The sequence below is a fragment of the Cyprinodon tularosa genome, unplaced genomic scaffold (genome assembly GCF_016077235.1).
Source record: "Cyprinodon tularosa strain WSP-4 unplaced genomic scaffold, ASM1607723v1 ctg99, whole genome shotgun sequence".
NCBI classification, from domain to species: Eukaryota; Metazoa; Chordata; class Actinopteri; order Cyprinodontiformes; family Cyprinodontidae; genus Cyprinodon; species Cyprinodon tularosa.
In genome coordinates, this window is record NW_024039773.1 from 753,195 (window position 1) to 767,277 (window position 14,083).

General features: G+C 40.1%; 1 protein-coding gene across 1 annotated transcript; it reads left to right on the forward strand.

Annotated features, from left to right (window-relative positions):
* The first annotated feature begins 1,109 nt into the window (after positions 1–1,109).
* On the forward strand, positions 1,110–13,653 carry zfp64 (zinc finger protein 64 homolog (mouse)). Its single transcript, XM_038276011.1, is given in 7 exon segments — positions 1,110–1,338; positions 1,435–1,599; positions 8,095–8,241; positions 10,763–10,825; positions 11,946–12,197; positions 12,273–13,210; positions 13,213–13,653. Coding segments are annotated over 7 exon segments (1,905 nt in total). The 5' UTR covers positions 1,110–1,316; the 3' UTR covers positions 13,531–13,653.
* The last annotated feature ends 430 nt before the right edge of the window (positions 13,654–14,083 follow it).

Below are 14,083 nucleotides of genomic sequence, written 5' to 3' on the forward strand. Positions count from 1 at the left end.
AACAACTAAATAGTTAGTTTAGAGCTAAATATTTCTTTAACAAACTAAATATGTAATTTGAAAACTAAATATCAAGCTCCAAACTAATTTTTTATTCAACACAGTAAGATTTTTATAAATGACTGAATTACATAATGAAAAAATGACTTGGAAAAAAATAAGGCCCATATTTTTCTCTTAAAACAAACAAAATAACCATAAGTTTTGACTGCTTAACCAATGGCACCCCATAGATTTCTTTATTTAAATGCATATTTCTTCACAAACTAGTCTGTGGAAATGATAACATGGCAGCTAAGTGGCATTTTGCCACTGGTATCATCCAGTATCTTTTAGTCCAGATTAACTTTTATAACTTTAACATCCAGTTATGCACCACAGATAATATAAGGAGCAGAATGTTATCAGTGGAAACAACAAATAAACAAGTGGTTCTGTTTTCAAAATCCATTTCATGAAAGCTGGAATAAATTCTGCTCCACATCTTCTTTCTTATGTTATTTATTGAGATTGTGTAAACATAGTAGATATTTACACTGCAAAAATTAAGATATAAAGATATTATTTTCCTTGAATTTTAGTAGCAATTAAAAAGATTCAGTTTTACATTAAAATAAGGAAAAAAACAACCCATCTTATTTAAAGTGTACAATATGTAATTATCTCATTTTATGGGCAACATAGTTATTCTATTGGCGGATCATCTTAGTTACCTGCTTAAACCAAGAGCAAATGCACTTATTTAAGGAAACGTCTTTGTTTTTAATTAGTTTTAGCAGTTAGATGTACACATCTAACTTTTCATGCGAAACGTTCTTCAATGCTATAATAGCAACAGTAACCAGGACTTTAGGATTTTATAATTTAACTTTTCTTTGATCTGTGCCTCTATTTACGGATGGACAGACCGTGAATTAGATTAATGTTTGATATTTATAAATATGAGCTTATTCAGGAAGAAAATACTGCAAATATTCTGGCTGCTAGTTGAACATTAAATATGTTAAGAAAACTCATATTTCCCATAGTCTTAAATGCAACGCGACGTAATCTGGGAGAGCTGCCGCAAACAACAGAAGCAGTGTCGTGAAATCTCAGCGATGGTGTGTATGAAAAAGTGGATTGTTATTTTCTCTCGGTGAAAACAGTTTTTTTACGGAGATCATTGTGGAAACTATGCAGTTTTATCGCAGTTAATTTCTTCACCTGAGGCGGTGACGCGGATTAACGCCAAAATGAAGCGTGTGTTTAAATACAGCTGCCGAAAAAGAAGTTGAGCTTTAGAAGTTGAGCTTTACCAAAAGAAAACCTGGAAAATGGAAACTCGCAACAGTGAAGGTAAAACAACGCTGTTCCTAAATAGTTGTTGTTTCCAGTGTAATGAATGTAACCAAGCAAAGGTTGCTGTAGGGACTCTGTTTTTCTTTTCTCCAGTTGATGGGGGACCCTGCGCTGTGGTGGAGGTGAGCCCAGACATCCACATCTGCGGCTTCTGCAAACAGCAGTACAATAATTATGAGGCTTTTCTCGCACACAAGACAAACGGATGTTCTCTTCCGTCTCACGCTGCGGCCAGCTCTGCTCCAGCTTCCCTGACAGGTTCGGGTTGTATTTTTAAAGCCGTTTTTTGTGTTTGTTGTGATGAAAACTCATAAAAACTGTTTCCAGGCTGGTGCTGTTCTACCTGGCGGCCACCAGGGGGCGCCAGAACAACTTTAGGAAGGAGAATTTTAGAAAATCGTCTGTTTATCACAAAGTTAGGGTTTTTATTCCCAAGACTTTTGGGAATATCGATATAAATGGTAGTGATAGGTTAATGAGGCATTTTGAAGCGTTTTGACACATTGTTAAAACTGTCTCACGGAATACTGACACCTGCTGGACATTTAAAGACACTACAGGCAGCTTATTTGACAGAATAAACTGAATTGATTTGATGGCTGTGTTCGAATTGAGGGGCTGCGTCCTCCAAGGACCGGAAAAGCAAAGCAGGAAAATAATGAATACCGTTTAACGTTTTTAAAACTGTTTATTTATTTATTTTTAATTGTAAAGTGAACAAATACTACACCGACAATAAAATAGAGTGGAATAAATGTTCCAACCACCGGGAGCAGGAACAAATAAAATCAAATGTAATGATAGAAGCCTTAGTCAGTTAAATAACATGCTTCTGTCATTTTGCACATCTCTAATGTTGCTGCTATTTTCAAATACTTTACCATTACTGTAAAAATGTCCATAGCTGTTTATTGGTTATTTATTCTCCAGGTGAACAGTTTTATATTGTTAAAACACTTTACATTATTTTATCGTTCATATTTGAACTCTTCCCTGTTATATTATTCTTATACATTTTTCTGTCCTTAAATTACAGCCAAAGCCATTTACACAGTAACAGATAAAAACCTTTATATAAATCAAAAATTACCGCCACATATTTGACTCAATAACCATTAAACCAACTATTTCCATTTATTTCAGACTAAACTAGATTAGATTAGATGAGCTTCATTGATCTCACAGCGGAGAAATTCACTCGTCACATATTGGCATAGAAGTTACAGAAGGTGCAAACAAGGAGGAAAAAGGTGCATTAAGAATAAACAATATATACAGTATATCAAGATAAATAAGGATTAAGGTGCAAGTGTACATGTATCGCACACAATGCAAAACGTAATAAAAATATGAAATACAAAATACAAAACTATTCACAAGTTGTATTATTTTAAAGTGAACTTCCAATATTCACCACTGTTCGGCACCAAGAACCTTTTTACTCAGATCACTGAGCAGCTTGCTTCCTTGGTCTCGCAATGAATCCTGGGATATCCAAGGATAGCGAGGATACATCGGACCCGTCCTTCAAATCAGGCTAAAAGAAGGACGCATTTTAAGGCCGCATAACGAGGAGTCTTGGAATCTGACCAGACATCGGCGCCGCACTACGACATAGTCAGCCTTAGAATCTGGCCTTCTGAGGACGCAGCCTATTAATTCCAACAGAGCCGATGAACTAGTACAGGGGTTGGCAACCTGCGGCTCTTTAGCTCCACCCTCCCTGGAGCTTTTTCAAAAAATTTATGAAAATAGATATTTTTTTTTTTTTTGTATGTGGTGTGCAGGAGGTCAAACAAACATTCATTATGTTTTCCAATGCTGTAAACATTTGTATAATAAATAAAATTAACCCTATAATGCCAAATGTATCGTATTTGATACATACGGTTTCTGAAATGTTTTGCGTCTGACACCTTTTGCTTAATTTAATAGTAAAAACTTTGCTCAAAATCCTATTTTACACAATCAGATATACCTGATAACAGCCAGTAGAAGACTACGCAAAAAATAATCTTGACTTATCGCATAGTAATAAGTTATTAACATCAAAAATGTATTTCTGTTTTTTCTTTTTACATATTTTGTTAAAAGGCCAAATAAGGACTTCAAACCCAAAAAAAAGTAATTTTCTGTTTTGTTTTATTCTTGGATCGGGCTTTAAAGGGTTAAAAAATAAATGTAAACATTTCTTTCAATGAAAATTAGCATCATAGCCATAGAGAGAGCTGCGCAGCGCGGCGCGATGCCAGGCAAACAAACCCGCAGGTGTGTCTCGGGCCATGGATCCCAAAGGGGTAAAAAGGAAGCTAGTTGATGTGAGCAGAGGATTCAAAGAAGACACCTTGCCAACCTTTATTGATAGTGCATAAAAACTGTCATCAGCAGTTTGTTGAATTATTTGTGGGGATCTGATGGTGTTAATATAAATAAATGTTATTTTCCTAATGCTGAACACATGTATGAAATATATGGAAGTAAATATGTGCCATCAGAATTTGAATAAAAAATACCTCTGAAATTTGAATGTTGTATATTAGTGCTTACTTTTTCAGTATTAAAATAAATTCAGAATATGTTTTTAACCTAAAAAAAATTCAATGTCATTATTTGTACATAAAAAAAAAAATTCAGTGTAATTTTTTTTACATGGTTGCAATTTTCAGTTATTAAAAAAATTCACATTCCTATTTCAAAGTGATAAAATTTTCAATATACATATTTTTCAGTTTAAATTTTCAGTGTTAAAAAATTCAGCATATAAAAAATTCAACTTTTCAAAATTCAAATGCAATATTTTCGTTGTCCTCCAATTCAACTTGCTCAAATTCACTGTCTCAAATTCAGCGTCTAAAAATTCGCTGTAAAAATGGCCAAGGTTACTTCAGGTCACAGAGATTAGCAATGGATGTCCGATTCCAACATCCACCTAATCACGTGACACAACCGTCATATTGAAGAAGTACCAGTATCACCCAGGCTGGCGACCATGGAGGCGAAGTTAAACCCAGCGGTGAGTTTAATGCTTTCATATTTCTGTAGTATATTTTATTTTGCGCATGAAGTTTGATACATTATCTTAAAGCCTGATTTAAAACACTGGTTTGGGCCGTTGTTAATCTTACACCGTGTAGTGCCGGCATATTACTTCTCGCTACCTCCGAGCACCCCCCCCCCCCCCCCCCCCCCCCCCCAATTTCCCCCGTTTTATTTCAAAAAGAAATACCCCTTGCGCCAAGTCTAGAATCTTTAAAGAGATTTGAAGCACACAAGGCAGCCATATTAGCTTACTACATTAGCAGTAGCATCTCCTTAAAAATTACGACTTTACTAAGACTGCCTGGAAAAGTGTTATTTAACGGGGGAAATTGTGTGTGGGGGGGGGGGGGGGTGCTCGGAGGTAGCGAGAAGTAATATGCCGGCACTACACGGTGTAAGATTAACAACGGCCCAAACCAGTGTTTTAAATCAGGCTTTAAGATAATGTATCAAACTTCATGCGCAAAATAAAATATACTACAGAAATATGAAAGCATTAAACTCACCGCTGGGTTTAAGTTCGCCTCCATGGTCGCCAGCCTGGGTGATACTGGTACTTCTTCAATATGACGGTTGTGTCACGTCATTAGGTGGATGTTGGAATCGGACATCCATTGCTAATGTCTGTGACCTGAAGTAACCTTGGCCATTTTTACAGCGAATTTTTAGACGCTGAATTTGAGACAGTGAATTTGAGCAAGTTGAATTGGAGGACAACGAAAATATTGCATTTGAATTTTGAAAAGTTGAATTTTTTATATGCTGAATTTTTTAACACTGAAAATTTAAACTGTGAAAAATATGTATATTGAAAATTTTATCACTTTGAAATAGGAATGTGAATTTTTTTAATAACTGAAAATTGCAACCATGTAAAAAAAATTACACTGAATTTTTTTTTAATGTACAAATAATGACATTGAATTTTTTTTAGTTTAAAAATATATTCTGAATTTATTTTAATACTGAAAAAGTAAGCACTAATATACAACATTTAAATTTCAGAGGTATTTTTTATTCAAATTCTGATGGCACATACACTATATTGCCAAAAGTATTTGCTCACCCATCCAAATTATTGGAATCAGGTGTTCCAATCACTTCCATGGCCACAGGTGTATAAATTCAAGCACCTAGGCATGCAGACTGTTTTTACAAACATTTGTGAAAGAATGGGTCGCTCTCAGGAGCTCAGTGAATTCCAGCGTGGAACTGTGATAGGATGCCACCTGTGCAACAAATCCAGTCGTGAAATTTCCTCGCTCCTAAATATTCCACAGTCAACTGTCAGCTGTATTATAAGAAAATGGAAGTGTTTGGGAACGACAGCAACTCAGCCACGAAGTGGTAGGCCACGTAAACTGACGGAGCGGGGTCAGCGGATGCTGACGCGCATAGTGCGAAGAGGTCGCCAACTTTCTGCAGAGTCAATCACTACAGACCTCCAAACTTCATGTGGCCTTCAGATTAGCTCAAGAACAGTGCGCAGAGAGCTTCATGGAATGGGTTTCCATGGTCGAGCAGCTGCATCCAAGCCATACATCACCAAGTGCAATGCAAAGCGTCGGATGCGGTGGTGTAAAGCACGCCGCCACTGGACTCTAGAGCAGTGGAGACGCGTTCTCTGGAGTGACGAATCGCGCTTCTCCATCTGGCAATCTGATGGACGGGTCTGGGTTTGGCGGTTGCCAGGAGAACGGTACTTGTCTGACTGCATTGTGCCAAGTGTAAAGTTTGGTGGAGGGGGGATTATGGTGTGGGGTTGTTTTTCAGGAGCTGGGCTTGGCCCCTTAGTTCCAGTGAAAGGAACTCTGAATGCTTCAGCATACCAAGACATTTTGGACAATTCCATGCTCCCGACTTTGTGGGAACAGTTTGGAGCTGGCCCCTTCCTCTTCCAACATGACTGTGCACCAGTGCACAAAGCAAGGTCCATAAAGACATGGATGACAGAGTCTGGTGTGGATGAACTTGACTGGCCTGCACAGAGTCCTGACCTCAACCCGATAGAACACCTTTGGGATGAATTAGAGCGGAGACTGAGAGCCAGGCCTTCTCGTCCAACATCAGTGTGCGACCTCACAAATGCGCTTCTGGAAGAATGGTCAAAAATTCCCATAAACACACTCCTAAACCTTGTGGACAGCCTTCCCAGAAGAGTTGAAGCTGTTCTAGCTGCAAAGGGTGGACCGACGTCATATTGAACCCTATGGATTAGGAACGGGATGTCACTTAAGCTCATATGTGAGTCAAGGCAGGTGAGCAAATACTTTTGGCAATATAGTGTAATTACTTCCATAGAAATAGTTGAATCAGGAAAAACTTTCTAAAAGTTCATTTTTAGCTTACAGACAGGGTTCCCGCAGGTCCTTAAAAAGTCTTAAAAGGCATTGAATTCTTCAAAATAAAACTAAGGCCTTAATTGGTATTAAAATGTCTTAAATCAGTCTTTCGTAGGTCTTAATTTTTAAAACATCATAAATAGGATTATTTTTATTACGATTTATTTTTGTAATCTAAGTAAAACATTAAAATTGACAATTTATTTTTCATTTAAATAAAATAACGGCTCACCATTATTGGTTCCGTCCCGATAGCGGGACCAATAAAGCGTTGTTGCGGCCGGGACATTTGGGAGATGCACCATTAACTTTTTGTCTGGAAAATATGAGCAAGTGTAAATTTAACCAAAATTGTCTCCAGCCAAGAGTTTTCTCCATGGCTAAAACCAGGGAACATACATGAGGCTCAGTGGATTTTGTGCAAGAAGTCATTCAAGCTCAGAACGATGGGAATTAAGGCAGTGGAGTCGCACATGCGAAGCGCGAAACATAAAGCAGTGGAGTCGCACATGCGAAGAGCGAAACACAAAGCAGTGGAGTCGCACATGCGAAGCGCGAAACATAAAGCAGTGGAGTCGCACGTGCGAAGCGCGAAACATAAAGCAGTGGAGTCGTACATGCGAAGCGCGAAACATAAAGCAGTGGAGTCGCACATGCGAAGCGCGAAACATAAAGCAGTGGAGTCGCACATGCGAAGCGCAAAACATAAAGCAGTGGAGTCGCACATGCGAAGCGCGAAACATAAAGCACTGGAGTCGCACATGCGAAGCACGAAACATAAAGCAGTGGAGTTGCACATGCGAAGCGCGAAACACAAAGCAGTGGAGTCGCACATGCGAAGCGCGAAACATAAAGCAGTGGAGTCGCACATGTGAAGCGCGAAACACAAAGCGTCAAAATGGAGTTAGAGAGAAACAGCCGGTATTTCTCAGTTTAGTTCCACCCTTGTCTCTGCAACGCCTCCACTTATCACCAAATCAAACATACTAAGAAAACCATACAAAGAAAAATAGCTGCAAGACTTAGCAAAGACTTAGCACTGGTTATGTTGTGGCTTTAAAACTGATTTGTTTTGTTCCCTGCTAAAACAAAGTTTGTGAATTCCGTTAAATAATTGTTAAAATATATCTGTCATTTGTGTGTTTTTAGCTTTCTTCCTGTATGGGAAGCTTTTCAAAATTTGAAACATTAGTGCAGTGGTTTATATTAAAATAAACCTTTGGGTTTTTCTTGTGTTTCTTGTAAATTTGGTCCTAAATTTTTATTTTTAATAGCATTAAAAAGTCTTGAATTTAACTTGCCTTATGCTGTAGGAACCCTGGCAACATGGGAAAGTTTGGGAACTCAGACTGCATGTTTTCCCCATCCTCAGATTCCAACGCCGGCTTTGTCATTGAGGATTCCTACCAGGTCTGTGTGATGAAAGGCGTCAAGAAGTCTCTGACCAAATCCCAGAAAGCTCCATCCAAGAAACTAAAACCAGCGCTGGCTTCAAAAAGACACTCCTGCTGTTTCTCAGGTTGGTTTTATCACCTAAACACGTCTTCATTTTCTACTTTCATAAGTTTGTCCCACGGAGCTCCTCTCTGGAACCAGTTTTAATATATTTTAGAACCATTTTTCTCAAAAACTGACCACCTTTTAAGCCTGGCCTTAAAAGTAGACAGGGTGTCTGCCTCCCGGACTAAAACTGGTAGTTGGTTCCTGTTACGTCCACCTGGCTTGTTTGGTGGGGTAACATTAATGGAGACCACACAAGGATTTTTAGAGTTAATGAAAAAGGAAATTTATTAAATTATATTAAGTAAAACCTGGAAAAGGATTACCTGAAATAAGAAGCCAAAACAAATTAATACAAAACCCATAACCAATTAGAAATAAACAAACGCAAAACAAACCTAACAAAACTCAATCATAAGGTCCAAACCAAACCAACTGAAGTTCTGAAGAGGGAGAGGAGGAAAAAAGCCTGCTGACTGCTGCAGCATGACAGCTTTTAAAGCAGCAGAGCACCAATCAGGGAAAAAACATAACACCTTCAGAAGGCCTGCCTCCAGGACCCTGAAAGGAGAAAAAGCAGAGACCCACTGCAGCCGTAACAGGAGAGGAGCCTGATAACTAAAAGATCTGCCTCCAGTTCTACTTTTAGAAATTCTAGGAACCATTAGTAAGATCCACTGAATCAGTTTTTACAATCCATTATTTATTAACAATAAATGCCATGTCACCGTTTATCTAGACCATTTTGAAGTTGGAAAAGCCTTCACTGGCGTAATGATGATAAAACTTAGCAGGGATGGTGATTGTTTTAGCTTTAATGAGACAAAAACTAAAGAAAAACTTAGTTAAAAGAAAGGTACCAAAAGAATAATTTATTTATACTCTTGATTAACAAAAACTAAACTTATGGTTAAAACAGTTTCACCTACAATAAGATCCACTTACATTTTTTTTAATCACCTCTTACAGCTTGAAAAATGAACCTCTCAAACTGCCTTTTAATGCCACGACTATCCAGGAAATAATTTAAAAAAAAAGGTAAACTACAAAGTTAGAATATTTAGAGGTGGAGAAATAATTTTATGACATTAAATGGAAACATTTACATCTTAATACGATAGGAAGAAATAGAGAAGCTATGAGAGAAATAGAATTTCAGTGAGAAATTCAATTTTTACTGTGGATGTAATTAGGGGTGTAAATCACATCCATCATGGCGATTCGATTCAGTATCGATTTCCTGACCCAACGATTCGATTATTTTCGACACTCAAGAATACACCACGATACCATTCGATTTGATTATTTGGTTCTATTTCTTTTTTTTTTTTTTACACCTTACAGGCTAGACAATGTTTCAAATTTGAAATAAATCAATGAAAGCTGTAATATCGTTTTGCATTTTTTTTTCTTTAGAAACAACAGCAAATAAAAGAAGTAGAAAAGTTGTGCTCCACCTATTCCTATTAAAACCTCATTCACTGAAAAATAATAATATCCCTGCGTTATACATTCTAAAAGGTCTTGCATAAAAAAATACTGCAGAAAATCAGTGCAATGAGTGCAATTCAATACCTTGGGCTCCAGGCGTCCCGCCCACTCCACAGACGCTCCGCTGCTCCTCTCCCAAATTGTAGCTGACCGCAGACAGTGCCGCAGACAGGAGGCCGGCTTGTTTTGTTTTTATGACCGAAATTGCAGAAAACAACTCGTGAAGTTTGACCCGCTAGAAGAGCGAGGTGCACTAGAACGCTGGGACCCTTTTTCCACCTGGATCTCCGCTCTTTTTGGCCCTCATGTCCCTCCGTCGTCGGGCTAAACTCACCCCCACTTCCCCGCCGCCTCGGCCGTATCTAGACCCACAGCGTGTAGCACAGACCACGCTGCAATATTGAGCATAAATTACAAATGTCTGTGTCAAGCTCACTGCAACACACTGCTGCATGAGGATAACCAGGAAGCGAGGTCGGAGGGCAAAATAGGTTTAGCGCCACCGCAGCACGGGAGGGAGAATTACGCCCAGGAGCAAATGGATAAAAATAGACGGAGGGAAAAAAAATGAATCGATTATCTTGTGGACGTATTGATGCATCGGATCGTCGGCAGTTGGATCAATACATCGATACAAAACGTCCCCTCGCTGGCAAGTTGCATAGTCCTCTGTACCCCCCGCCACTGTGTGTCTGGTGACATCATCACGCTGGTTAAGCGTTGATGATGTCACCAGTACGACAAAAATCAGGGTTGTAAACAATGGAGAGCCAGGGGCGTAGTCGGTGTTCTTTATTGTTTTGCTCTATTTTCTGTCTGAATCCTTCTCACCAGAGCTGCTCCATGTTTATGGAATGTAAACAGAGTTGTTTCGGCTTGTTAGAGATCATTCGGGAGTGGCAAGGTGTGTTGACATCCACATGTTGCATGTAATTTAATGTGTTAACCCAGGTCTTGTGTTCCTGCAGCATGCCAAAATCAGTAAAGAAAACAAGTACCTCATCGCAGCACAAGGTAGCCTCTAAATAACTTTACTTCTGCATCTACAGGTTGCAATTTTAAGACCCAGTATGGCCAGAAAGACATGGAGCGACACCTGAAGACTCACACCGGTAAGGAGATCCGGCTTCGATTGTCAGATGAGCTGCAGAAAAACCTGAAGGACCATAAAGGGAATTTACTTAGAAACTGAAATAAAAAAAAAGAAAGAGAATGATGCAACTTAGAAAATGTTTTAAGTAGGGCTGAAACAATTAATCGAATTCATGGTGATAAATCGATTTTTTAAATAATCGGCAATGAATTTATTAATCGGTTAATCGTTAACTGGAATATAGAGACTAAAACAGGCCTTTACGTGACAGATCAACAGCAATCATACCAAAATTACATTTGTGATAATCTGTCATTTGTCAATACGCTCTATCCAGAACTCCTTTTAGATTCACCTGGTTTAATTTCATAAAAATTGTTCTTTAAGGAACCTTTTGCTAGCCGATTATTAATCGATTAATCGAAAAAATAATCAACAGATTAATCGATTTGCAAAATAATCGTTAGTTAAAGCCCTAGTTTTAAGAGTACTTTTGCTTTTTATCTGAGATTTTCTTTTTTTTTTTTTTCTTCATATTCTTTTTTTTCTTCTCGTTTTTATATTTTTGTCTTGTTTTTTTTATTTGAAAGTAAAGATTTTATATTGAGATTTTGAAAACAAAATACAATCCAGGAATAAAACTTAAGATTTCAGATTCATAAAAAGTTTTTAAAATAACTTTCCCGTTTTCTTAGACTTTTGTATTTTTGTATCAAAACACTTTTGTGTTTTCTTTTCAAATATAATTTTTTTTACAACTTTATTATATTTCTACAGATTTTATATTTAAAAATTTTAGCCTAATAAAACTCGCTCGCTCTTCACAAAAAAATATTGCTGACATCAATGCAGACGTCTAACAGAAGTAAAAGAATCCAGTTCATAAAACTCAATCTGAAAAAGAGAAATTTGACAAATGCATAGAACGTAAATCCAGATATTTGAAATGATGTAAAAATAAAAAAAATAAAAAAAAAGGATTTCTAAGAAAACAAAAAAGTCACTCTTAAATTTTTTTTTTTTATTAAAGAGTTTTTTTTTGGATTACAAAATAGTTTATTTGCTTTCAACAATAATGGAACAAATTTCTCTCCATAAGCGACGGTCAGAGTTAATTATTTGCCCTCTGCTTGGAGCAGGAGAGAAGCCGTTCGAATGCGAGCTGTGCCACAAGCGCTTCAGTCGGCGGGACAAGCTCAACATGCACAGCCGCTCTCACACGGGCGAGAGGCCTCACAAGTGTAAGCACTGCTCCTACGCGGCGGCCGACAGCAGCAGCCTGAAGAAGCACCTCCGGATCCACTACGACGAGCGGCCGTTCAAATGCCAGATCTGCCCTTACGCCAGCCGCAACTCCAGCCAGCTCACCGTGCACCTGCGCTCTCACACAGGTCCCTGAACGCCACACAGCCAACACGTCCGCCGGCGCGGGCCTCTCTCTCACTCTGTCTCTATTTGGTTTTCAGGAGACGCACCCTTCCAGTGTCAGCAGTGTGACGCCAAATTCAAGATCAACTCGGACCTCAAGAGGCACCTCCGCATTCACTCGGGTGAAAAGCCCTACAAGTGTGACTTCTGCGACTACTGCTGCGCCATGAAGGGAAACCTGAAGTCTCACACTCGGATCAAACACGGCACAGAGAACTTGTATCAGTGCGAGCAGTGCGACTACAAGTCCGCCAGCAGGCTGGCGCTAAGGCAGCACGCCAGGCAGCACCTGCCCAGCCGACCCTTTCAGTGCTCCAAGTGTTCGTACTCGTGCTCCGGGAAGGGGGCGCTCCGAGTCCATGAGCGGATCCACTCGGAGGAGCGGCCCTTCCAATGTGACCTGTGCAGTTTCGCCTCCAAGCGACTCAGCTACCTGATCAGCCACAGGGAGCAGTGCCACCCGGACAAGGCCGCGAAGGGGGGGGTCCGGATGGCCCGCACAAAAGGGCCCAACTCCCCCAACCCCGCCTGCTCCCGCTACCGGGCCAAGCTGGACGCCGCCCGAGTCTTCCACTGCGACCTGTGCGACGCCTCGTTTGTGAGGGAGGACTCGCTGCGCAGCCACAAGAAGCAGCACAGAGACGCCCAGAAGACGCAGGTCCCCGGCTCGCCGGACGCCGTCGCTCTGCTTCCTGTTACGGTGGCTCAGAGCGAAGTTCCTTTCCCGTCTTACGGTAACGCGCAAATCAAAATCCTGGTCCCGCAGCCTTTGATGCAGCACGGCTCCCTAATCGCCGCCGACGAGGACGGAAGCGGCAAAACCAAAATGGTTTTTCTGGACGCGGAAAGCCAGGATGAGGTCGTCAGTCCCGTCATCCAACAAGTCAACCTCGTGGCGGCGGTTCAGCGTAGCACCGTCGGCACCGAACCTCAGGCTGTGCTGCTGACCAATCTGAGCTCAGACAGTAGCCCGCCCCCCAGGAGCCCAGCAGCAGCAGGCAGACTCTGATCACCTACAGCTCAGACCTGGACGGCCTCAGCACCTTCATCCCCGATGGCGGCGCTGAGCTTAGAGTTCTGGCCAAGAGGAGCTCCCTGTTGCCTCCGGCCGACGTCGCCGCCTCTCAGGCTGCCGGAGCCGGACAGGAAGCTGCCCTGGTGGTGGGCGGCCAGAACGTGGTCATCCAGAGCGTTCCGCTGATAGTGTGCGCTCAGCCACAGCAGGGCGCCGTGGAGCAGCTCACTCCACATGGACTCTACGCAGAAGCGAACGGAGCAGGGAGCACGCCGCAATGACCCGAGGGTCAGCCTAACTATCGGTTACTGGTTCAGACTCAGATTATTTATTTGAACCAGCAACAGACTGGTGCACCATTAAAATTGATTGTGGATTTTTTTTCCTTCCATTCATTCCAAAAAAAAATAATATTTTCAGATGGTTTTTTTATTTTTTTTATTTCTCTTTTTCAGATTGAATTTCACGGATTGCAGTTTTCTCTGCTGGGGGCGGGATTCTGTCTAGAAGCAGAGACGCATTTCTATTGGTCTGCTGGATGTTAGCGTTTATATTAGGGCTGAAACAATCCATTATAGAAATAATTAACAACTAATTTATTAATCCATTAATCATTACCTGGAGTATAAAGACTCTATAAATGAAATTTAGCTGACAGAGGAACACAATTAGAGCAGCAATGATACCAAAATAAATAAAAAAAATGTGTAAACATTAAAGATAAAATTATTTTTTCGCTGTCAATAAGTTCTAGCCAGAACTCAAGTGGAATAGCTTTTATTTTTACTTGGTTTCATTTAGCAAAAACTCTTCTTTAATTATTAAACGATGAAT